At 35.5% G+C, this 27,527-nt stretch overlaps 1 protein-coding gene across 2 annotated transcripts in view; it reads left to right on the plus strand.

The window, feature by feature from the left end:
• Positions 1-27,527, plus strand: part of RB1 (RB transcriptional corepressor 1) — a 155,579-nt gene that overhangs the window by 109,368 nt on the left and 18,684 nt on the right. For both annotated transcript variants that reach the window (XM_046664255.1, XM_046664256.1), the window contains exon 18: positions 26,892-27,010. In XM_046664255.1, coding sequence (XP_046520211.1) covers positions 26,892-27,010 — 119 coding nt within the window. The remainder of the gene's footprint in view (positions 1-26,891; positions 27,011-27,527) is intronic.

Raw genomic sequence — 27,527 nt, forward strand, 5'->3', positions numbered from 1 at the left:
GTTCAAAAGAAAGTATGAAACCGTGAAATTTTAAAATGCAAGAAAAATATTTTAAACTTATTTTATTCATTTTGAATGTGGCAAATGTTTGCCATGATATGTGACTTTTCAAGGTTCTTTTTCATCCAAAATTTACACTTATGAAAAAAGCCGGTTTTCTCTTTTTTGATTCTTCTAAAGCCTGTTATGATCAATTTTCTATTTAGGAAATGAACAAAACTTTTTCATTTTTAGAAATGAACATTTGTAATTTATGTTGATACAATATATTTATTTTATATAAAAAGACCTTCTAGCCTAACAGGAAAATTTATTAAATTCTAGACAAATTTAGTATTACTATAAGTATATCGATATCATTTAAAAATTATTTACCTTTCTGTCACTGTTGCAAACATTTAACACTTTTTCTTACTTTTTACTGGGACATGAGTCATCTACCCAAGTTCAAAGGGTTGAACCAGCTTGTAGGGTTGGGTGCGAGTGGAAGAAGAAAGATTTAAAGGATGGTGAACTGTGATTTATAACAAAGTAAAAGTGGATGGGAATGACAGTTGAGGCAGGTTCAAGCAAGAAGGTAAAGGAGATTAAGAGGAGCAGGAATGTTGTTGTGGTATATGACTGAAAACTTGAATAAACATATTTATCACTGCCAGCACTTAGTTGTCCCCTCTTCCTTCCTTTCTGTCTCTTCCTGCTTCCTCCTTCATCTCCACCTCTTAAAATCCTACGACATTTTTCTCTGGAGACTTCTCAATCTCATCAGTTCCTTCTGTACTTCCACAGTACTCAGTTTGTCTTTCCTTTAAGACATTCAATTCAATTAAGATTAAACCACAAAGAAGTAATTGCAATACAGAGGATAACAATAGACATTTGCACAGGATGGAGATGAGAGTCAACCCAAGTCAGTTAAAGGGCATCCAGAGGAGATAATGTCTAAAGAAGGCTGGCCTTTAAAGTTGAATAAAAGTTTCAAATTTTGAGTCTTGAAAGCTAGGGCTATGCCTAGTAATAATGTCTTTGTATATATTACCATTAGGGTAGTCATGTAGTCTTTCTGAACCCAAAACACAGAAGATGGTTTAATGACTGTTTTCTCAGTTCTCTCAAGGATGCTACTTAACTAATTCCACTCTAAATTCTGAGAAGAGAGTCAATTCCTCACATACAATGTATGCTTTGGAGCGTAACAGCTTAATTTGGTTATAAAATCCAGTTAGGAAGGCTAGCTGGGTTGTAGTTTTCAAAAATCTTTCACCTCGTTTAGAAGCAGCAAGGTGTAGTGAAACAAACAATTTGACTAGGTGTTAAATGACCTAGATTCTAATCCTAGCTGTGCTACTAAAAATTAATGTGACCTTGAGCAAATAATTTACCTTCTCTATTATATATTTGTAAAAGGAGAGTATTGAACTTTAGATCTCTAGAATCCTTTTCAGACCTTATGTTTCTCTCTACTTTTCCCACTAATTTTGAATGACAGAAAGAGCATATATTATTGTCTCCATTTTATAGATCAAGAAACTGAAATTCAGAGAAGTTGTGACTTACCTAGGATTACAGAGTGATTAAATGTTGGAGAATGTTGAAGCCAAGACTAGAAACCAGGTCCTCAATATTAAGTACCCAGCCTAATTCCTTGTACATATTTTTCAAATTGAAGGATACAACTCAATGAGTGCATGGAGAGCTAGAACTAGAATCCTAGTTTCTTGACGTCTAGTCAAGTTTTCCCACTGTGACAGTAGCTTCTAATCTTTTTTTCCTTATTGACATCGGAATTTTGGTTTTTATTTTATAGGTTAGATGACTGTTAAGCAAGGAAGAACTTTGTGTTTTTACGTGTAAACTATATCGACATTTTTTCGAAACGTTAAATTCTAAAATTGTGACATAACTTAATCTCTTAGAAGTTTCCATTCTTGTATAGATTAAAATTGTACTGCAACCATGCTTCATCTTTATTGATTTTTTAAAAAATGGTTGCAATTGGGAAAAGTACTGTGCCAAGTTTAATACAGAGGAAGGAAATATTTCTACTTCTTTCAAATAATTAGAACAAGGGTTTTCCGTGAATAGTAAATTTAACATTTTCCGGCAGCCTTTATTATCAGAAATCCAGGTACTCTTCAGTTTATTTCAATAAGCGTTTATTGTCTTGCTTTTTTACTCATTACTGTGGGGTGGAGATAGGGAAGGATTGCTCTTTCAGGATGCTTCTGGAAAGCTAAATGCTTATAGCTAGAAAGTTACTCTTTGAGACATCTGAGTTCTTTTGTTCCCAATATTGAAATTGTATGCATATTAAAACTTAAACGTGTTTGTTCCCAAATTTATATTTGCTGGTTGTACATGTTAAAGTAATGTTATGGGGGCCTTCCTGGTTGCTTAGTGGTTAAGTTTGCCTGCTCCACTTCCGCAGCCCAGGGTTTACCAGTCCAAATCCCAAGTGCGGACCTGTGTACCACTTATCAAGCCATGCTGTGGCAGACATCCCACATATAAAATAGAGGAGGATGGGCACAGATGTTAGCTCAGGGCCAGTCTTGCCAAGCTTGCAAGCTCAGGCTTGCCAAGTGGTGCCATGTCCGCACCTGGAATCTGAACCAGTGAACCCCGGGCTGCCAAAGCAGAACGTGTGCACTTAACTGCCAAGCCATCAGGCCAGCCCCTACATTTTATATTTTTAAAAATTCAAGTAAAATGTTTTAAAAAATATATGTATTATTTTAAAATTATTTCTTACTTAGCTTTTTTGATTAACTGGTGCCAGCCTCATTAAATAAGACAATTTCTGTTATCAGCAATAATCAACTTGGAAATGTAATGGAAAAAGATACAATTTAGAAAAATGGCAAATAATATACAATACCTTACAAATAAACATAATAGGAAAAGTGCAGGATCTAGATGAAAACAAAAGACCCAAAACTTTAATGAAGGCTGTAAAAGAACACTTGAATAGGTGCCATGCTGTTTTCCTGGGGCAAATCTATAAATTTAATGCTATTCCGGTAAAAATCACAGTAGATTTTCAGTGAATGTCCTTATAACTTTGTTCACCTGGAGGAGTGTAGATATATATTATTTTCAACATATATATATGTTGTATAACCTAGCAATTTTATTTCTAAGAAAATTTGTCTTCCCTTCCCATTTGTATTCCTATCAGTAGAACCTATTTCCCCACACCGTCACCTAAACCAGATTATTTTCAGACTTTTAAATGTTTCTTAAATTAATAGGTCAAAAGTGGTATCTTACTTAATTTGTATTTCTTTAGTTATGAGTGAAGTTGAGCTCAGAAACAGACCCCAAACCTACAGGAATATAATATATGATAATGTTAACACTTCAAATCAGTGGAGAAAAATGTGGATAATTAAATGGGTCATTGGGGTAGTATTTGGGGGAAAAAAGTGGACTTTAAAGTAGTCTTTATAACAAAATAAATTCCAGCTAGATCAAGAATTTAAATGTAAAAAATGACTCCATTAAAAAAAAAAAGACTGCATAAAATTTCTGGGAAAAAAATTGAGTGCACTTAAAAATAACAGTAGAGTACTAAAGGTTTTCTAAGTATTAGATGAAGTCTGCAGGTTTGAAGAAAAAGATCCATTTGACTAAATAATTTAGTTTTGTTGCAAGGAACGCAAACAAAGTAGGAGGAAAATGTCAGTCTGTATTATTACACTTTATTATAATAGTTAAATGGCAAATTTCTTTACAGGAATCTTTTAGAATAAAACTAACGAGGATTAACACATTCCAAAAAATAGGAAGAGGATCTTAACAAGCATATCATTTTTTTCCTTAACTTAAAACTGGTTCTCAGTTTTAGATACCCAAATTAATGTTTTTATTTTTTTAAAGTTTTGGGCTTCAAAATAAAAACGAGTACACATTTGATTAGATTTATCTCCCCCTTTTTACAAATGAGAGATTTAAGATCTGGTTGTATGAACACTATTGCAAATATACTTAAAAGCAGAAACATATTTGACTGTAAGCTTTTATGCAGATGTTTTGCTTTTAACCCAACTAGAATTCAAAGAAAGATACTGGCTTTTTAACAGATAGTGATACTCAAAGGAATATTAATCAGTCACTGAGATTCTGAGCCACTAGTAATCCATTCCCGGAACAAAATTTCCATGATCACTTATTTTATTGGCTTGCAAATGGGATCATTTTATTCAATGGATTTCACATTCTTGGAAAATTTGAGGGTTTCCTATCAATACCAGATGTTACCAGTAGTGCTTCAGAAAGGTTAGAAACAAAAGACCAAAAGGACTGACTTTACAGACCCCTTTTAAAGCCCAGGCTTTTGTCATTGTTTTTAAACAAAAGTGGACTGTGTCAGCCTGACCAAAAAAAGAGGTTGCTGGATTATTGTCCTGGTTATATAGGTAGGGAAATAAGATAGGCACATGTAACTTTTTTTCCTTGCTTATGTTATCTTTATTTCTGGGAATGCTGTTATTTCTTTGTTTATTCAATAGCAAATATTTACTGAGGGACAACTGTGTGCTAAGTGCTCTCTAGATGCTATGAAAATAGCGAAGAAAACAAAATCCCTGAGCTTATACTTTATTTGGGGGAGACAGGCAATCAGTAAATAAGCAGTTGTATAGTTGGTCATACGGTGATAAGTTCTTTGAAGAAAAATACGTTTAGGAGGAAAAGGGAGATGTTCTATATAGGGAGTTCTAGGAAGGGCTTGCTGATAACGGGACATTTGAACAGAGACTTGAAAGAAGTGAAGGAATGAATTATGTGGATATCTCAGGAAATTAACCTTTACTTGATAAAAGTCTTAAAAAGGCCCTCCCCAATCTGTGTTTCCAGCCTCATCTTCTATAACTTCACTCACCAGGTTCATATCCCCAAGATTTTTATGGCAATTGGAGATTTCTAAGTAACGTTGCAATTAATAAATTTCTACATCATCTTCTGATTTTTGTTTTGCATGACACCTCATAAACTGGGAATGTTTGTTTTGTTTTTGGCTACTTGATAGTATTCTTCAAGCTAAATATTGCTAGGAGTGTGCTGTACCTATCTTTCGTTAAAAGGAGCCCCAGGTCAGTAGTTCCATTTCAAGTCATTTTAAGATCCCACCCTGACTTTTGTCTCCCTATGCGGTTATACGTTTGTTTTTTAATCTTTGATGCTTTGACTAGCACCCTGTTACCTCAAGGAACTGAATTTCTTTCTCCTGAGTTCAGTTTCCCCTCATAACAGTGACATCAGACAGCCTATATCAACTACCTGACTCTCTTGATTTCTGTTAGTTATCTATCCTACATATGCTTGAATGAGCGTAGGATCTTAAAGGTACTTAAACCCTACTTGTCTTTTCTCCATTATCGCATAGCGTCCTAATTTTGGATCTACCATCAGATTCTTGTTACTGTGTCCTTCAAAGAGACAACTCTTGGCCTTACTCTCATGTTTGGACATATGACTGTTACCCAGCCCTACTGGTACCTGAAAGTGTGACTTTACTTTTCTCTGACTCAACTCCACCACTTTCTGAGCGCATATGACATTGTTCCATGAGGTTTGTTTTTAAAAAATTTTTCCTAGGAATACATTTTTTATTTATAATGTAGGGAGGATATTATTAAGACTCTTAAAAAGCAATAATAAGAGAAATAGAAAAAGAGGGAAAGAAGATAACTCTGTTACTCTAATAAATCAGCTGTTTATAATTTTCCAGGTTTTTAAAATACATCTTTTATTGAGATATAATTGACATATAACATTATATTAGTTTCAAGTGTGTAATATAATGATTCAGTATTTGTGTATATTGCAAAATGATCACCACAAGAAATCTAGTTAACATCCCAGTTAACAGTCCTCCTCTTTTTGCTGAGGAAGACTGGCCCTGAGTTGACATCCATGCCCATCTTCCTCTACTTTATATGTGGGATGCCTACCACAGCATGGCTTGCCTAGCGGTGCCCTGTCTGCACCCGGGATCCTAACCAGCAAACCCTGGGCCACCAAAGTGGAACATGTGCACTTAACTGCTGTGCCACCGGACCGGCCAGTAAATAAGTTAATTTCTGACATGAATATACATGTAAACTACCAAAGCCTTAGTACCTTCTATTATGACATCTAAAATGTAACTTGTTAGGAGTAGATTAACTTTTTAGACTTTAATCTTTTTTGAAAAGATACATGTGTTTTTTTCTGTTTATAAAAGTACGCTTAGGTTAATTAGAAAATAGGAAAATGTACTTTGATGTTTTAAACCATCGAAAAAGTAGTTTTGTCTACTATTCTGTAAATTTAAAAAGAGTCTTTGGCCAGAAGCAATAAAATTCTTGTCTAAGATTTATACTGTCTGAAAGAGAGTTGAAATTCTGCTGCCTTGCTTTGTAATATAGAGAAGGGTTTTTCAGGGACTTCCCCAAAGTAGTATACCTGCTGGAGATGAATCTGGCAAAAAAATTTTTTCAGAGAATTTCTGACGCTAAATGAGCATTAAATAAGTATGCTACAGAAGATAGATTTTATTTAAACTAAACCATTTAAAATTACTAGTCAGAAACATTATCAAGTCCTGTGACAAGAGCACAATTCTTATTTGTTAAAACTGTTTCACTGTTAACAAAAATACACTTTTTCCCTTTAGTAGATATGCTCTGCATAAAACCAATATCTTTTGGAAAATTTTCAGCTGAACTGGAGAAATGGATAGTTTAATTTATTCAGATTTGTTCCATTCATCATCTTTGAATTAGTTTCTTCTTGAGGAGGAGCATATCTTAAAACATTTGCCTTTATTACCTTAATATTTATTTAAAGGTTACATTAAAATATGTTCTTAAAATATTGATAATTAGAAGAAATAATCTCTTCAGTAATGCTTTGCATTTGATCATATTATAAATTGAAACTTTAAAAGTTTAAAACTCTACTTCAGTGAAATTGTTTTGGGATTCAGTCTTGATAATGACAAGGGAGTTTTTTTCTTTTTATAGACAGATTATTTCACTATTGCTCTGCCAGCAATGTCTGGAAATAACATGAATTGTTTCACTTTAGGTGTTTTTACCCCACAAGCCCAAGACTCCTGAGATTTCCTTTCCCCGCCAGAAGGCTTGGAACCCGGAAGCAATAGGCAGCCTGGCCCAATACTCCCATTCCCTGCCCAGAGATAGCAGGACTGTAGAGGGATGCCAACTGGGAAATTCTACCATATTCTCCTCCAACTAAGAGATACCTGGCAGCCTGACCTGGGGACAGTGTGTAGTTTCATGTATCTACCACCACAGTCAAGATACTGACAGTTCCATCATACAAGGATCTACACCCACATCCTTCCAGCCCCTCTAGGCCTCTCCCTAACCTGTTGTCACTATTAATCTGCTCTCTATTTCTACAATTTTGTTATTTCAAAATGTTATATGAATGAAATCAACTAGGATTATCTTTTTAGGATTATCTTTTTTCTCAGCTTAATTCTCTGGATATTCATTTAAGATAACGTACATATTGATAGTCATACCTTCTTATTGCTGACTAGTATTTCATAGTATGAATATACTACAGTTTCTTTAACCATACACATATTGAAGAATATCTGGGCTGATTCCAGTTTTTGGCTATCACAAATAAAGCTGCTATGAACATTTATGTATAGGTTTTATATGAACATGAGTTTTCATTACTCTGTGATAAATACCCAAAGAGTACAATTGCAGAGTCAGATGGTTGTTGTGTGTTTTGTTTTATGAGACTGCCAAAGTATTTTCCAGAGTGGTTGTACCATTGTAAATTCCCACCAGCAATATATGAGTGATTCAGTTTCTCTGCATTCCTGCCATCATTTAGTATTGTCACTATTTTTTGTTTTAGCCATTCTGATAGTGTAGGAATAGCTCATTGAGATGATAATTTACGTTTCCCATTAGGATGATGGCTAATGATATTGAATATTTTTTCCTGTGCTTATTTGTAATCTGTACATCCTCTCTGGTGAAATGTCTCTTTATGTCTTTGCCCATTTTCTAATTGGATTATTTGTTTTTTCACTATTATGTTTTGGGTGTTCTTTCTATATATATGTGTATTTTTTTTTTTGAGGAAGATTAGCCCTGCGGTAACATCTGCTGCCAATCCTCCTCTTTTTGCTGAGGAAGACTGGCCCTGAGCTCACATCTGTGCCCATCTTCCTCTACTTTATACATGGGATGCCTACCACAGCATGGCTTGCCAAGCTGTGCCTTGTCCGCACCCAGGATCCAAACCTGCAAACCCTGGGATCAGAACCGGAGAACCCCAGGCCACCGAAGCAGAACGTGCACACTTAACTCCTGCACCGCCAGGCCAGCCCCTCTTTTTATATTTTATATCCTAGTCTTCTGTTGGGTACATGGTTTGCAAATAATTTCTCCATGTCTGTAGCTTCTTTTGTCATCCTCTTTACATGGTCCTTCTCATAGCAAAAGTTTTTCATTTTGATGAAGTCTAATTTATCAGTTTTTCCTTTTATGGCTCATGCTTGTGTGTCAAGTCTAACAACTCTAGATCCTAAAGGTTTTCCCCTATTTTCGTTTTTTAAGTTATAGCTTCCCATTTTATATTTAAGTCCATGATCCGTTTTTAGTTTATTTTTGTACAAGGTTTGAGATTTAGGTCAAGGTAATTTTTTTTTTTTGGCCTATTAATATTCACTTGTTCCAGCACCATTTGTTGTAAAGCCTGTCCTTTTTCCGTTGATTTACTTTTGCACTTTTGTCAAAAAGAGAACACAGCATAGATGGGACAAATAGATGTAGGATTTAAACTAATCATATCAATAACTGCATTAAATGTAAATGGTCTAAGCACCCCAATTAAAAAGCAGAGGTGTCAGAGTGGATGAAAAAGCAAGAACCAGGAGCTGGCCCTGTGGCCAAGTGGTTAAGTTCACATGCTCCACTTCAGTGGCCCAGGGTGTTGCTGGTTTGGATCCTGGGTGTGGACCTAGCACTGCTCATCAGGCCAGGCTGAGGCAGCATCCCACATAGCAGAACTAGAAGGACCTACAAGTAAAATATACAACTATGTACTAGAGGGGCTTTGGGGAGGAGGAGGAGGAGAAGAAGAAAAAAAGAGATTGGCAACAGATGTTAGCTCAGGTGTCAATCTTTAAAAAAAAAAAAAGGAAAGAAAAGCAAGACCCAACTCTGTGCTATCTACATGACACCAATTTTAGATATAAAGACATAAGTATGTTAAATGTAAAAGCATGAATCAAAAGATTAGGTACCTGGATAGAACTGAGGATAATTGTAAGATTTGTACTGTGGGTGATTAGGTGGTTGATAACACAGTTAACCAAAGAGCATATTGAAGGAGTCATAGCTGATTGGTGATGAGAGCAATGAGTTCATGTTAATGTTTGAATATGTTAATATTTGAGATGTTTACCACATATCCATGTGGAGATCTGAGATATCTAGTTGGAGATAAGGGATCTGAAACTTGAAAGAGTAATTTTAGTAAGAAATGCAGATTTGAGAGTAATATAGATCTAATTAAAGTCTTGATAGTAGCTCAACCAGCATGTATATTGGCAAGAGAATCCTGAGGAATATCGATATTAAAGTAGTGAAGTAAAATGGAAAAGAACTGTCAGAAAGGTCAAGGCCTACCCAAAACTTTCTATTTTCTATTCCAGTTTTCTTCTGCAAGACTAAATAGTCTTATAATGATTTGGCTTAGGATAGTACAAAAACATTTCCTGTAATGTAGGTCCAATAATATCCCTGAAAATATCCAGAAAACAATAACAGTTCCTGTCTTCCACTTCCCCTATTGTTAATTTTTCTACTAGCACTGGAGACCTTGTGCTTATTTGGATAGTCAGAATCTCTTGTTTGTTAATTATGAAAGATCATGTAGAGTAGACTTATCGCTTCTACTTTTTCTATCCATATTACATATTCGGTGGAGTTTATACTAGTTTTGCTGACAGAGAGAGTCTGGTTTCCTTCACAAGATTAAGTGGCAAAACAGAGTGAAGTGTTGTCCAAAGAGTGATTATCTTGACAGTTAATTTAAGTACATAAGTAATGACATGAGCCAGCTTGCCTGAGTCTAAGAGGAATCTGCTGTTTGGTTCCTGGATGGAAACAATGCTAAAGATATAAATACGTAAATTTTCAAAGGTTAAATATTCCATTAAATCTCTTCTTCACAGTTTTTTAGAAAATTAGTTACTGTATTAGTTATCTATTATTGTGTAAGAAAATTACCCTAAAACTTAGCAACTTAAAACAACTAATATTTATCATCACACACAATTTCTGAAGGTCAGGAATCTGGGAGTGGCTTAGCTGTTTGGTTGTGGCTGCGATTCTCTCAGGAGACATCCTCAAGTTGTCAACCAAGGCTGCAGTCAGTTTAAAGCTTTACTGGGGTTGGAGAATCTGCATCAAGTTCATTCATATGGTTGTTGGCATCCCTCACTTCTTCACTGGCTCTTGGCCAGAGGTTTCATTTGTTTGCTCCGTGAACCTCTCCATAAGGCTGTTCACTGCATGGCAGCTGCTTTCCCCTAGAGCAAAATATCCCAGAAAGTGAAAAAGCCTAAGATGGAAACTGCAGGTTTTTAATAAGCTAATCTCAGAAGTGACATGCTATCACTTCTGCCGTATGCCCTTGACCACACAGACTAACCCTGGTACAGTATAGGAGGGGTCTACACAAGGGTGTAAATACCCAGTGGCAGGGATTATTGGGGTGATCTTAGAGGCCAGCTCCACAGTTGATATCTAGTGTCAATTAGAAAGCAAATCATATCATGTTTTCTTCTTTGTACTTTGCTGTGTTTAATTCAACTCATGGTATGGCTGTGTCATACAACATTCTAGAAATATTTATTTAGTGTTCATTATATGCTAGGCACTGAGACTTTAAGAACTCTCTAAAAGTCTCATCTGGACCCTCTTATTCACCTGCTTCAAATTGTTCAAGAGTGTATCTCTTGCTATTTCCTTTCTATGCAATCTATGTTTTAGCTTTGTGGAACTAATCATTTCTTGAATTAAGAGTTCAAACTTAAGTGTTTACGTCTCAAGTGCCATTCTGAGCACTTTACACTTAGTTATTTGTCAAAACAACTCCATGAGGAAGTATTATTTTTCTTATTTTATAATTATTTCTGATTGTCATTTCTCATTATTTTGAGCTGAGTGAAATTTCTCTAAGGCCGTAATTTCCCTTCACTTGCTTCTGAGGCACCTGTTCTACTTTTTGCTTAAAATAACTTCTGTTCTTTCTTAAGGACTCAAGCAGGCATAACCTCTTCCAGGAAGTTCTCCCTGATCTGGATTAGGGAAAAGAGAGTTACTCTCTTAACTTCTATGGCACCCTGTGCATCCTTTTATTATGGAACTTACCTTTATTGCTGTTTTTTATTTACTAATCTGTTTCCTTCATTAGACTAGAAACTGAAGCATAGGGGTTAAAAACAAGTCCTCTGGCGTCAGAAAACTTAGGGCCAGATCCTGGATCCACCACTTACTAACTGTGACTTTGAGCAATTTACTTTTAGCCTACCTTTCTTGTAAAATGGTGTAAGAAGTATCTTCCTCCTAGAGTTTGCTGTGAGAATGAAAAAATATAAACAAAGTACTTGATGCTATACCTAGCATTCAATAAATGTTATTGATAAACTCTCCAAGGGTAGAATTATTGAATGCTTATTATATGCCATGTACTGTACCAGACCCTTTGTGGAGACTATTTTATTTAATTCTCACAACAAACTGATGTGGTAGGTACTATCATTGATGTTATATTCTCCTTAGTGTCTCTAGTGCCCATCACAGAATGTGAGTATTTGTTGAATGGATGAGTGACTAAATGATAGATAGAATTGTGGGGAGTGGAGTCAATTGTAGGGGAAGACAACAATATGAAAACATGGTTAAAAGCATGACAGTAGACAAAAAGGAATGAAGGAGAAAATGAGAAAAGAGAATCATTGTAGTGTAGTAGCTATGCTACATGTTCTAGAAACAGATAGACTTGGGTTTGACCCTGCTCCACCATTTATTAGCCATATCATATGGGGCAAATTTCTTAACTTCTGTGCTTCGGGTTCTTTATCTCTAAAATGGGGATAATAATAGTATCTATTTTATAGATTTATTATGAGGATTGAATGAAATAATGTATACAAAATATTTAGCCTAGAAACTGGCATACAGTCGATACTCAGTAAGCATTAACTAGTACTGTTATTAAATTGAGAGAGTCAAGACAGAATTTTGGTAGTGAAGGAATTAAAATGGGATTATGAAGTATGTGGCGTTGACTTTTAATCATTAATCTTAGTTATCAAAATTAGGCATGATAGATCACAGTTGTTATTCTTCCTTATAGTACAGAACCCTCACTGGTCAACACCAAATTTTTGCTGTGGGTCTCACATAAAGTTAAAAATTAGTTCTTGTAAACTAAAGTTAATGAAACATTTCTAATATTGTGTCTTCTTTACCCTATCATCACTTTAGCCCAAATGCTTGGAAAATGAGAACCAAAAGTCTTCTGCCGATGATAGACTATGTTGTGACTTAGGGAATTTCTCAGTGTCACAATAAAGACTATACTTTTTACATCTGACTGACCTCAGATTTGCCTGGGTTATTAGTAGTCTACAAAATAGAATTTGAGGACTGGTTGAAAGGATGCCTCTTGAAACCTAGTAAGGCACGTCATGGAGTTGTTACAACAATATTGCTATTAAGAAAGGATACTGAGTCACTTTTAGAAATTTATATCAGAATTAGAAAAATGCATTTGGCAGTTCTTAAGGTGTTGGAGGAGGAGGGGAAAGATGTATAGGGAGAGGTGGCAGAGATCAGGTAGGAGGAAGCTAGAATGGTAGGATCGCATTAGGATCTTCAGAGGAGCTTTTCTAAAATGTGGATGTTCTCCCTTCCAGGGCGTATCAGAATCTTGGAGGTTGAGGAGAAACCTGGCATGAGTTTGTTTTCTTTTCTTAAAAATGATATTATGTTCAATCATTAAACAATTTTTGACACAAAACTTTGGCACCATGAATATGCCATAATATTTGCTCTCATGGAATAATATATATGGGTAAAGGGTACTAGTTAGATTCCCATAGGCAAAAATCTGGTGATTTTGATTCTCTGGTATAGAGGCCTTGGTTAAGAGGTGGAAATTATTTGAAGAAAATGACTTTAATTGTAATCATTTAATCATAGGATTTTTTTTTTTTACTGCTGTACAAATCCTAGTCATCAGCATTATTAGTAGACAATTTGATGATTCCTCACTTCAGCAAGGCAGGAATGTTTATTCATCACCTTTGAACTCCAGTCTACATTTCTCTTGCCTTCTGTTCAGTCATAACCCTCTCTCCCTTCAAAATTTGGCAAGACATCCTTGACTTTTGTCATATTCAGATATGCTAACTTCCTTTGACAAGCTCTCATACTCAATTCCTCTTTTAATGTCTGCTTCTCACACTATATGAGTTCCCTGTAAAGTATTAATTCCTCCTACTTAGGAATTTTTATTCATTTTGCAAATATTCATTATAGATGTTCGTGTCTCATTCTTTTGGTTAGAATAAGATCTTTTCTTTGGATTAGGAACAGTAACCTTCCCACAGTCCTTAGGGTAAGTTCTGCAAATACTGAGTCTCCCACACGGTGTTATCATGACTGTTAGAAAGGAGGGAGCCCTCACTGGAGGTACGTGCTGTGGCCACTGAACAGCGCACTGATGGGAGTGGACTTTTGACTCCTGTAGTTCTTCATTCAGTGCGTGAATTTTGTCATCTCCTTTGGAGCTGCCTTCCCAGAGCGAGTATGTCAAACATCCTAAGTAAACCCTGACCCAGTTTTAGAAATCTTGGCTAATTTTGAATTAGGAATTCTTTCTTTAAACAATATTTTAAAATTAACACAACAAACACAAAATATAACGTATTGTGTGAGTTAACATCTTTAAAAAAATACTTTAAAAACCCAGTAATACTACCAAGTAACTTAATTTGAAATAAAGAAAACAATATCTCCCTAAATTGGGGTACCTCATTCTTTTTGAAAATTTTGACAAAGATACAAATTTAGAAAATACTTTTTAAAATATATTTTAAGGTACAAAGCTGTTTGAAATGTTTATCTGTATAAAATTGTATATAATTGCCAAAATAACATTACTGCTCCTTTACAGTTTTCAAGTTCTTTAAAATATCTGCTTTTAGTCTATAATTTAACAAAAGGATCACAGTTTTGAGAGACTCTTAAAAAATTGCTTTAAAATGATCACTTTTAATGAAAATCTAGTTAGAATTTTGGGCCTCTTTTGCTTGATTTGTAAAATGTAACTAGTTTACTTTCAAAGCAGTGCCTCAAACTTTTAAATACTGTTCAGTCTGGTTATAATAAAAATAGTCTAGCACTGTCAAAAGATTCATAGTTTATCACTATATTTTTCTGGTATTTTCTATACCAGATGGTTACCCTGGAAGGGAAAATAATATTTTATGTACACTCTCTTTATTTGAAAATTATGTAGTTATGTTAGGCACATATTGTTGAAGTCATAGTCATGTCTGATTAAATAAGTATTACTTTGTGTTTTCTGCTAGAATAATGATTATCAAGAACATTTGGCATTTATTAAATACTGTATAATACCATGATTAGCCTTGGTCAAATTAATTTATGTACTCACTTTGTTGCTGCTGTTTATTATACTAAGAAATTAATGAAAAATTTTAGTAAGAGTAAGAGCTCAGACTCTGGAGCCTGGCTACCTAAGTTCAAATCCGTGTTTTGCCATCTCTTAGCCTCATTTTCCCTATCTATTAAGTGGGGATAGTGTACCTACATCATAGGGTTTTTGTGAAGATTAAATGCACACACATAATAAGCATTTACTAAATAGTAGCTATTATCGTTAATAGATGTTAATATAGATTTCTTTTTCAGTAAATCCTTTGGATAAAGATGGAAAATAATAGGTAAATTAATAAAATATTTTTAATAAAAAGTCATTAATATTCTAATACATAACTAGTTCTAGGAAGCTATTCTGTTCATTTGTTCTTTATTTTTTTTAAACAGCTTAAAAGAGTTTTGGTTTTTATATTTATAAACCTCAAATCTTATTATCCCACACTCAGAAAATACTTTCAGTGTATAATATAGTATTCAGTCATAATTTACTAAAATAGCTATTTTTTCTGATGCATAAAATGAATAATGATAACACTTAACTCATGTATTTATTTTGAAGAGTACATGAGATGATACATTTGAAAAAATTTTTGTAAACTGAAAGTGCTTTAATTCTTGTCTAAGCAAACCATGAAAGTAAGAGACACATCATTCTGTTTTGCCAAGTGTATCTTAAATTAACTAACTTTAATCATCAGTTTAGTGTTCAGTGCCCCAAAGGGTAAATTTCCTACTAGGGTCATGCAAATATGAGTGAATGCCACCTTAAATTTTGCATCCTGGACACCTCTCTTGCTTTGTCCTAGTCCTGGCCCTGTTTTATACTGCTTATAGACATTAAAAACATTTCTATTGATAACATACTACAACTGAAATAGAAATAACCCAGAATATATTGGCAGTTTCATGTTTTCAGTTCTGCTTACAGGGAAGTTAAAGATTTAAGTAAATAAGTAGTAGATTTTTCTTCTTTTAATTTCAGATTAATAGAGTTAATTCCTGAGTTTATGTGTGCAACTTCAAAGTTGTTTGCTATCACTGGACCTGCTACTACCCCTGCCTGGCATGTTCTTCACTCTCAATGGAGCTAGGAAGTTGGAAATTGTGTCACTTGTAACAGAGCTAAGACAATATGGATTATGGTGAGCTCTGTCACCTGGAATACATTCCTGGAGGCAACACAGTAGATCATTCAGTTATTCAGCAAATATTTTTAGAACCCCAGTTCTGTGCTAGGAATATAATAGAGAACAAGAGTGATTTATGACAAGAAAAAGCTCTATCCTAAAATATAGTTTCTATTGTAATAGATGTCCCATTTCTCTAAGAATATTCAAACTTCTCAGCATGGTCTTTAAGATTCTGCATAATCAGGCATCTGCCTACCATTTTCTCTAACAATCTCTCACCACTGCACCACCACTTTACTTTAGCATCAGTGGCCTCTTTTCATTTCCTAAAAGAACACCAGTTTCTTAGCACATGTTTCATCTTTTGGGAGACCTCTACCCCCTGCTTCTCTCAAAGCACAGCCTCCTTCACACCCTTCAAGTCTCAGCATCCATGTTTTCTTCTCAGATGAGTCTTCCCTGAACCACCCCATCTAGCTGGGTCTCCCCTTTTATTCTTCATGAGAGAACTCTTGTTTCATAGCATTTTTCTGAATTTGTCATTACCTACTTATCTCCCTGCTTGTTCATTGTCTGCCTCTTCCTATCACACTATAAGCACCATGTGGGTAGGAACCATATCTCTTTGCTCACCACTGTACTCAGTCCCTGGTCCATAGTAAGTATTCAATAAATGTTTGATGTTTAGTGGATAATATTTCACAGATAAAAATGATTTCCAGTTTTACTCCAAGTTGCCTAAATACTCCACTGCACTTCACTTTGAAAGTCTTCTAAATAATAGACATTCTGAAACAATTTGCATGTTTTTACTTTCTTTATGGCTAAAGTATACATTCTGTGTTTGACTCATGCTTCAGGAAAATAACATGGGGGAAAAAGGAAAGGAGTAAGTATTTTATTTTTAAAGGATTTAGGGTATATGTAACTAAGAAACTTCTATTTTTAATCTTATTCTAACTTTAAGGCAGAATTAAACTCAGAGAACTTTTTTTCTTCAGGTTTTTTTTTTTTATTGAGTTATTGATAGGTTACAATCTTGTGAAATTTCAATTGTACATTAATGTTTGTCAGTCATGCTGTAGGTGCACCACTTCACCCTTTGTGCCCACCCCCCACCCCACCTTTCCCCTGGTATCCACTAAACTGTTCTTGGTCCATAGTTTTAAATTCCTCATATGAGTGGAGTCATACACAGATTATCTTTCTCTCGCTGGCTTATTTCACTTAACATAATTCTCTCAAGGTCCATCCATGTTATTGCAAATGGAATGATTTTGTTCTGTTTTGCAGCTGAGTAGTATTCCATTGTATATATGTACCACATCTTCTTTATCCATTCGTCTGTTGATGGGCACTTAGGTTGCTTCCACATCTTGGCTATTGTAAACAGTGCTGCAATAAACATTGGGGTGCACAGGACTTTTGGGATTGCTGACTTCAGGCTCTTTGGATAAATACCCAGTAGTGGGATGGCTGGATCGTATGGTAGTTCTATTTTTAGTTTTTTGAGGAATCTCCATACTGTTTTCCATAGTGGCTGCACCAGTTTGCATTCCCACCAGCAGTGTATGAGGGTTCCTTTTTCTCCGCAACCTCTCCAACATTTGTTGCTATTAGTTTTAGATATTTTTGTCATTCTCAGGGGTGTAAGGTGATATCTTAGTGTAGTTTTGATTTGCATTTCCCTGATGATCAGCGATGATGAGCATCTTTTCATGTGCCTATTGGCCATCAGTATATCTTCTTTGGAGAAATGTCTGTTCATGTCTCCAGCCCATTTTTTGATTGGGTTGTTTGATGTTTTGTGGTTGAGTTGCGAGAGTTCTTTATATATTAAGGATATTAAGCCTTTGTCAGATATATGACTTGCAAATATTTTTTCCCAGTTAGTGGGTTGTTTTTTTGTTTCAATCCTGTTTTCATTTGCCTTGAAGAAGCTCTTTAATCTGATGAAGTCCCATTTGTTTATTCTTTCTATTGTTTCCCTTCTCTGAGAAGGCATGGTGTCCGAAAAGATCCTTTTAATACCGATGTCAAAGAGTGTACTGCCTACGTTTTCTTCCAGAAGCCTTATGGTTTCAGGTCTCACCTTTAGGTCTTTAATCCATTTTGAGTTTATTTTGGTGAATGGTGAAAAAGAATGGTCAATTTTCATTCCTTTACATGTGGCTTTCCAGTTTTCCCAGCACCATTTGTTGAAAAGACTTTCTTTTCTCCATTGTATGCCCTCAGCTCCTTTGTCAAAGATAAGCTGTCCATAGATGTGTGGTTTTATTTCTGGGCTTTCAATTCTGTTCCATTGATCTGTGCACCTGTTTTTGTACCAGTACCATGCTGTTTTGATTACTGTAGCTTTGTAGTATGTTTTGAAGTCAAGGATTGTGATGCCTCCCGTTTTGTTCTTTTTTCTCAGGATTGCTTTAGCAATTCGGGGTCTTTTGTTGCCCCATATGAATTTTAGGATTCTTTGTTCTAATTCTGTAAAGAATGTCATTGGGATTCTGATTGGGATGGCGTTGAATCTGTAGATTGCTTTAGGTAGAATGGACATTTTAACTATGTTTATTCTTCCAATCCATGTACGTGGAATGTCTTTCCATCTCCTTATGTCGTCATCCAACTCTCTCAGAAAGGCCTTGTAATTTTCATTATATAGGGCCTTCACTTCCTTAGTTAAATTTACCCCAAGGTATTTTATTGTTTTTGTTGCGATTGTGAATGGTATTGTATTCTTGAGTTCTTTTTCTTTTGGTTCGTTACTGGAGTATAGAAATGCTACTGATTTATGCAAATTGATTTTATACCCTGCAACTTTGCTGTAGTTGTTGATTACTTCTAACAGTTTTCCAATGGATTCTTTGGGGTTTTCTATATATAAGATCATGTCATCTGCAAACAGCGAGAGTTTCACTTCTTCCCTCTCTATTTGGATTCCTTTTATTCCTTTTTCTTGCCTGATTGCTCTGGCCAGGACCTCCAGTACTATGTTAAATAAGAGTGGTGATAGAGGGCATCCTTGTCTTGTTCCTGTTTTCAGGGGGATGGGGTTCAGTTTTTGCCCATTGAGTATGATGTTGGCTATGGGTTTGTCATATATGGCCTTTATTATGTTGAGGTAGTTTCCTTCTATGCCCATTTTGTTCAGAGTTTTTATCATAAATGGCTGTTGGATCTTGTCAAATGCCTTCTCTGCATCTATTGAGATGATCATGTGGTTTTTATTCCTCAGTTTGTTGATGTGGTGTATCACGTTGATTGATTTGCGAATGTTGAACCATCCCTGTGTCCCTGGTATGAATCCCACCTGATCCTGATGTATGATTCTTTTGATGAATTGCTGAATTCTGGTTGCCAAAATTTTGTTTAGAATTTTTGCATTTATGTTCATCAGTGATATTGGCCTGTAGTTCTCTTTTTTTGTGGTGTCCTTGTCAGGTTTTGGTATCAGCGTGATGTTGGCCTCATAGAATGTGTTAGGAAGTGTTCCATCTTCCCTAATTTTTTGGAATAGCTTGAAAAGGATAGGTATTAAATCCTCTCTGAAAGTTTGGTAGAATTCCCCAGGAAAGCCATCTGGTCCTGGGGTTTTATTCTTTGGGATGTTTTTGGTTGCTGTTTCAATCTCTTTCCTTGTGATTGGTCTGTTCAAATTGTCTGCCTCTTCTTGAGTGAGATTTGGGAGATTGTAGGAGTCCAGGAATTTATCCATTTCCTCTAGGTTATCCATTCTGTTGGCATATAGTTTTTTGTAGTATTCTCTTATAATCTGTTGTATTTCTGCAGAGTCTGTTGTTGTTTCTCCTCGCTCATTTCTGATTTTGTTTATTTGAGCTTTCTCCCTTTTTTTCTTTGTAAGTCTGGCTAGTGGTTTGTCGATTTTATTTATCTTCTCAAAAAACCAGCTCTTTGTCTCATTGATCCTTTCTACTGCCTTTTTCGTTTCAATAGTATTTATTTCTGCTCTGATTTTTATTATTTCTCTCCTTCTGCTGACTTTGGGCTTCATTTGTTCTTTTTTCTCTAGTTCAGTTAGGTGTGCTTTAAGGTTGCTTATTTGGGATTTTTCTTGTTTGTTAAGATGTGCCTGTATTGCGATGAATTTTCCTCTTAATACAGCTTTTGCTGTATCCCATATGAGTTGGTATGGCATGCTATCATTTTCATTTGTTTCCAGGTATTTTTTTTATTTCTTCTTTAATTTCTTCAGTGATCCATTGCTTGTTCAGTAGTGTGTTGTTTAGTCTCCACATCTTTGTGCCTTTCTCAGCTTTTTTCTTGTAATTAATTTCTAGCCTTATAGCACTATGATCTGAGAAGATGCTTGTTATTATTTCAATTTTTTTAAATTTGTAGAGGCTTGCCTTGTTTCCCAACATATGGTCTATCCTAGAGAATGTTCCATGTGCGCTTGAGAAGAATGTGTATTCAGCTCCTTCAGGGTGGAGTGATCTATATATGTCTATTAAGTCCAATTGTTTTAGTTTTTCATTCAGCTCCACTATTTCCTTGTTGATTTTCTGTCTGGATGATCTGTCCATTGATGTGAGTGGGGTGTTGCGGTCCCCTACTATTATTGTGTTGTTTTTAACATCTTCCTTTAGGTCTGTTAATAGTTGCTTTATGAATCTTGGTGCTCCTGTGTTGGGTGCATAGATATTTATAAGCGTTATTTCTTCTTGATGAAGTGTCCCTTTGATCATTATATATTGTCCCTCTGTGTCTCTCTTTACCTGTCTTATTTTGAAATCCACTTGGTCTGATATGAGAATTGCAACACCTGCCTTTTTTTCCTTGCTATTTGCTTGAAGTATTGTCCTCCACCCTTTCACCCTGTGTCTGTGTTTGTCCTTGGGGCTGAGGTGTGTTTCCTGGAGGCAACAAATTGTTGGATCTTGTTCTTTAATCCATTTTGCCACTCTGTGTCTTTTTATTGGAGAGTTCAATCTGTTCACATTGAGAGTGATTATTGATGCATGTGGACTTAATGCTGTCAATCTGTCGCTCATTATCTTGTTTTCCTGTGTTTCTTTTCCTGTGTGCTTTAGACTACCCATTTAATACTGCAATTTCTTATGCTGGGTTTCTTAGATTTTTCCTTATCTATGATTTGTGACTCTGTTCTGTACTTTATTTTAGTGTCTACCTTGAAGTTTGTATTTAGAATCTCGTGTATAATATAGTCTATTCTCTGGTGGTCTCTTACTTACTCGACCAATACTGATTTAGACCCTTTGCTCTTGCCCTCCTAAATAATTATTTTCATTTTTGATTCCAACTCGTCTTATTAATTTGTAGTGAGAGTGCTAAGATCGTCCTTGTTTTGGTAGTTTCCTTATTTTTACCCTAATGCTATAGTTGAATATTTGCTATCCTGTTCTGGTTCCATCCATCGGTCTCCCTAGTCTGTGGATTGTGTCCCCTTTCTCCCTTTTTTCTTTTTTCAAGTATGAGAGCCTTCTTGAGGATTTCTTGTAATGGAGGGCTTTTAGTTACAAATTCCCTTAACTTTTGTTTGTCTGGAAAAGATTTAATTTCTCCCTCATATCTGAAGGAAATTCTTGCTGGATAGAGTATTCTTGGCTGAAGGTTTTTTTCCTTTAAAGCTTTGAATATATCACTCCATTCTCTCCTAGCTTGTAGGGTTTCTGTAGAGAAATCCGCTGACAGTCTGATAGGGGCTCCTTTATAGGTTATTCTCTTTTTGTTTCTTACTTCCCTGAGTATTCTCTCCTTATCATTCCTATTTGCCATCTTTACTATTATGTGCCTTGCGGTGGGTCTTTTTACATTGACAAATCTAGGAGATCTAAAACCCTCCTCTACACACATTTCTCCGTTGATCCCTAGATTTGGGAAGTTCTCTTCAATAATTTCGTTAAGCACACTTTCTGCTCCATTTTCCTTTTCCATATTCTCGGGAATTCCTATGATCCTTATGTTCTTACTCTTCATTGAATCCATTATCTCTTGGAGATTTTCCTCATTTTTTTTAATTCTTAGTTCTCTTTCTTCCTCTGTCTGGCGCCATTTAGCCTGTCTGTCCTCGATTATGCTGATTTGCTCCTCTAGGTTGTCTACACGGGCATTCAGGGAATCCGTATTCTGTTTTATCTGGTCCATTGTGTTTTTCATCTCAAGTAATTCTGTTTGATTCTTCTTTATGATTTCAATCTCTTTTGTGAAGTAACTCCAGAACTCGGCTTGTTTCTCTATCTTTCTCTCTACCTCATTGAGTTTTTTGATTATAGCTGCTCTGAATTCATTATCACTTAGTTTACCTAATTCAAAGTCCTCAGGACTTAATTCTATGTTTTTATTGTTTTCCTTCTGGTCTGGGGCTTTTATAAATTGCTGGATGGTAGAGGAGCAGTTTTTTCTCATGGTGGTAGAATTCAGTTGCAGTTACAGCCTGTCGCCACGTTCCGGCGCCTCCGAAGGTGTAAAGCTAGGTTTATGATCTCCTCCTTCTTGGTATAGTAGGTCTCTAACGAGCTGGCATTATGTTTATTCTCTGAAATTCAGTTCTTCCAATCTTTTGTTGTGTTTTGGAGGGGAGAGAATCCCGGGTCAGCTCACCCTGCCATTTTGCTCCCTAGTTTAAACTCAGAGAACTTTGAACCTTTAACCTACTCACTTCATTCATTTATTCAACAAATGTTTATTGAGTTCCTACTGTGTGCCAGGCAATTTTAGACATTGGGGATACTGTTGTGAACAAGATAAATAAAGCACAGGCCTTCCTTCATCTTGCATTATAGTGGGGGAGACAGTCAATGCACAGGTAAGCAAATGAATACTTAACATAATTTCAAGTAGTGATCAATAGTATGAAGAAAGCAGAGCACAATTGAGAGCAGCAGATAAGTTGGAATTAGGAGTGTCTTACATGAGATGTTCAAAGAAGGCTTTGCTGAGGAGGTGCTGTTTGTGAGACAGCATGAATAATGGAGTGAGTTGAGTCATGGGAAGCTCTGGCAAAGAACATTGCAGGCAAAGGAAACAGCAAATATAGAAATTCTGAGACAGGAAGAATCATACCACATTTAAGGAATAGAAAGATGACCAGTATGGTTGGAGTAAGTAAGGAGGAAACTGATAGAAAGTGAGGCCTGAGAGGTAAGCAGGGGGCAGACTTCATGTAGTGCTTTGTAAGCCAAGGTAAGGAGTTTGTATTTCTATTGGGAAGCCATTGGAGGGCTTTGATAGGGGAAGGTGTGGGGAATAGCTTATTAGCTCTGTTGGGGAGAACTGAGAGGCAGCAAGACTAGAAGTATGAAAAATAGTTGATAGGATGCTTTTGTGGTGGTATAGTCAAGAAATAATAGTGGCTTAGACTGTAGTGATGTTAGAGATGATCAGAAGAAGTTAGACTTGGGATATATTTTGAAGTTAGAGCCAACATGACTTGCCTGGTTTGGATAATGGAAAACGAAGAAAAGAATAATTAACAGTGAATCCTTTTTTGCTTTGGGCAACTAGGTACAAGGAGTGATAATGATATGGGAAAAACTGGGGAGGAACAGGAGACTTTTGGTGGTAAAGTATCAATAAAGTTTATTTTATGCATAGACATCAAGCGAACATGTTGAGTTAAGGTGGAAGGGGACAGATGCTTCTAAGATGATCCTTCAAGTATATCAGTATCTGAAAATTACACGATTGTTTCCCTTTATTTCCCTACTTCTTAGCCTAGGGCCTGTTACAAAATAGACATACAGCGGATATTGGATGGATGGATGGATGGAAGGATAAGTAGGCATACATTCATACATTTGAACAAACACGTTGTCCTTTGTATAAAGGCATTTATAACAGAATAACAACCCTAATAATATCAAATACTTACATAGCACCTACTCTGTGCCAGGCACTGTTGTGAATGCTTAACATGTATTAACTCACTTAATTCTCACAATACTGTGATTTAAGTTAGTATTATTATCATTAGTATCTCTACAGGTGAGAAAAGAGAGTCATAACAAAGTTAAGCAACTTGTCCAAGGTCATGCAGTCAGTAAGTGGTCGGGATTTGAACCCATGTGGCATGGCTCCAGAGTCTGTGCTCCTATCCACTACACTATACTTCTTCCCATTATCATGACATACTCATTATCGTAAACCTATATCTCTATATCTGTGTGACCACTTGGGTTGGGGGAGATGGAATAATAAAAGGGATACTTGAGTGAAACATGGAGACTGTTGGTGAAAAAAATGCCACCTAACCCTTGGAGGAAGAATTCACTTATTATAATCCCACTGTGCTAATCTGAAGCACAACCAGGTAAACTATATCTGAAGAGAAAGCAAAATGCCTGATTAGTAGCATACCTAAGTCCTATTAAAAGGCTCAGTTTATTTGCATATTTTTGTTAGTCTCGGGGTATCCTAAAATGTCTTTGAGAGAAAAATGTGATTAGGCCACTCCTGGTGAATATATGTGGATTTCCACCCATTCCATTTCAGTTAAATAAAGATACTTGGTTTGTCAATGGCTACAAGATGTAAAACATTAAGTATGCCATACATGCATTAGCTGGTGGTGTTAACATTACTTTACTCAGATGAAAGCCATTACTCAGATTGCACTTCAGAGTTCCCCTAATGAATGTAGCAAAGAATGACTTGACATAAAAATTACTTTCTGGGGGTTGCAGAATAAACCAGTATTGTTTATTTTTTAAAGATTTAGTTTTACTTAGTTTATTATGGTTTTAGTCATACAGAAGTTTTCAGTTTTCTCTGTAGTCAGATCAGTTTATCAGTTTTCTTTATGATTTCTGGGTTTTGATCAAAGGTACAAAGTCCTTTTTTTATCAAGTAATAAAGATATTCTCTTGTATTTACTTCTAGTACTTTTTCAATTTTGTTTTTTAATATAAGTAATTGACTTTCTATATACTGTGAAGGTGTAATGATCTAACTTTTTAAAAAATTGCTGACTAATTTTTCCAACACTTTTTATTGGATAGACTATTCTTCATATTTTCACAAAGTCTACTTTAGTCTACAGTTTTGTATATTTACTTACTGATGTATCACTTCCCCTTTTGATATAAACCCGGCATCTTGACAGTCTGTCTGTTGTCTTATCCTTCTTAGTTCAGGCACTAAAAGAATAGAATACATATGGCCCTCCTGTTTTGAACTTGCAACCTCCAAAAAATTAAAATTTTTGAATCACTGTTTTTAATGGTTCTTACTGCTGGTCTTACTTTTTGTAAATGATATTTTTTAAATTATACTTTTAGACTTTTGCTTGGAATGTAGAAATGTAATTATTTTTCATATTGATGTCATAATGGTAACCTTGCTAATCTCTCTTATTCTAATAATTCCTCTGTAGATCCTTTTGAGTTTTCTTTATTGATAATCAAATTATCTGTGAATAATGGTATTTTTGTTGTTTCTTCATTTCCAATCCTTTCGTCTTTTATTTCTTTTCCTTATCTTATTGAGCTGGTTGGAACCTCAAGTACAATGCTGAATAGAATGCACAATCATGGGCATTCTTCTCTTGTCTCTGACTTTTTAAGGGGAATGCTTTTAATGTTTCACCATTACATATAATGTTTGCTGTGGGTTTTTTGTTTGTTTATATATGCCATTTATCAAATTAGGAAGTACCCTTCTGTTCCTGGTTTACTAAGAGTTTTGTTTCTTTTTTATTTTATTACAAGTGGGTTTTTTGTTTTTTTTAAAGATTGACACCTGAGCTAACAACTGTTGTGAATCTTCCTTTTTTTTTTCCTGCTTTTTCTCCCCCAATCCCCCCAGTACGTAGTTGTATATTTTAGTTGTGGGACCTTCTAGTTGTGGCATGTGGGACACCACCTCAGCATGGCCTGATCAGCAGTGCCATGTCCACGCCCAGGATCTAAACTGGCAAAACCCTGGGCTGAAGCAGAGTGCTTGAACTTAACAACTCAGCCACGGGGCCAGCCCCTACAAGTGGGTTTTTGAATGAGAACTTTTCTGCTTTGATTTTGTTGAGATTTTTCACCGTAGATTTATTAGCAAGGTGAATTGCATTACAGATTTTCTGATGTTGAACTACTCTTGCAACCTGGATAAACTCAACTTAGTAATGATATGTTCTCTTTTTAACACTGCTGATTTGGGTTGCTAATATATTTTATGTAAGATTTTCATATCTCTGTTCGTGAGTGAGAATGGGCTATAATTTACCTTTTTCTAATCTCCTTGACAGGTTTTAGTATCAGTGTTTTACTTGCCTCATAAAATGAGTTGGACAATATTTCTACTTCTTCCATTCTTGGAAAAGTTTGAGTAAAAGTGGAATGATCTGTTGTTTGAATTTTTGGTAGAATTCTCTGATAAAACCAAAGGTGATTGATGTTTTCTTTGTGGAGAGATTTTTAATAACTGATTCAAATTCTTTAATAATTTATAGGACTATTGAGATTATTTTATTTCTTATTTTCATTTATATTTTTATAGAACTTTCCACTTAGTCTAATTTTCCCCAATTTATTGACATAAAATTATGCCTAACAGTCGCCTGTTATCTTTTTCATCTTTGTGATGATGGTCCCACTTCTTGTTCCTAATACTGTTTTATCTGTCTCTTTTCTTTTTCTCAATCTGCTGGAAGTTGGTTTATTTTATTAGTTGTTTCAAAGAACCAATATATTAGCTTTGTTGATCAGACTGTATTTTATCTTTATTTTCACTTTCATTAAATTCTGCTCATATCTTTAGTATTTCCTTCTTTCTACCTTCTTTGGGTCTTTTCTGTGGTCTTTTTCCCTAACTTTTCATTTCTTTTCTAATATAAGCATTTAAAGTTATACATTTTTCTTGTCCTTTATTTTGTGTATAGTAGAAAAATTAGCAATCAGTATTTTCAAAGTGGAGAAAAGTATCTCCTTCTGACGTCTAAATTGCTACTATCAATTGTAACTAAATTCATAGTGCTCACCCTGTCAGACAATATGATTTTGATATATACATGGAAAAATCATACTTACCAATGTTGTTTTAATGTTATCTTGTTTCCATACAGGATTCACCTTTATTTGATCTCATTAAACAAGCAAAGGACCGAGAAGGCCCAGCTGATCACCTTGAATCTGCTTGTACTCTCAACCTTCCTCTCCAGAATAATCATACTGCAGCAGACATGTAAGTAGAGTGTATCTTATGTTATCCACCCAGCCTGCACATGGATTTTGAGCATGGTGTAATGGGAGAGACTATATAGAAGCTGTAGGGAATAGAATTTTGAATAAGACATTGTTCCTGCTTTCAAGAAGCAGGAGTATAAGATATATGACCCAAGTAAAGGTCATATAAAGTAGTACAAAGTGCTACTGAAATCACTCGGGTTTGCTGTAATGTGGGCAGTTTTCATGGCAGAGATGGCAATTTAGATAGGCCTTAAAGGTGGAATAGGATTTCAACATGGAAACTGGAGAGGAGGAAGGAGACAGAAAAGTGTTCCACGAGTCAGACGTGGCATGAACCCAAAGCATCACAGCCAGGAAAGCAGGAAACATTTTTCAGGGAGTGCAGGTCAGTGCATTTGGAGTAAAGCATAGGATAGGCATAGGGAGTAGTGGGGGATATGAGACCAAAATGGTTGATTAATGGATGGCGATGATAATGGAAGAAGCAAGCAATAGCTAACATTTATTGAGGG

This window comes from Equus quagga, chromosome 6 (assembly GCF_021613505.1).
Source record: "Equus quagga isolate Etosha38 chromosome 6, UCLA_HA_Equagga_1.0, whole genome shotgun sequence".
Classification (NCBI taxonomy): Eukaryota; Metazoa; Chordata; class Mammalia; order Perissodactyla; family Equidae; genus Equus; species Equus quagga.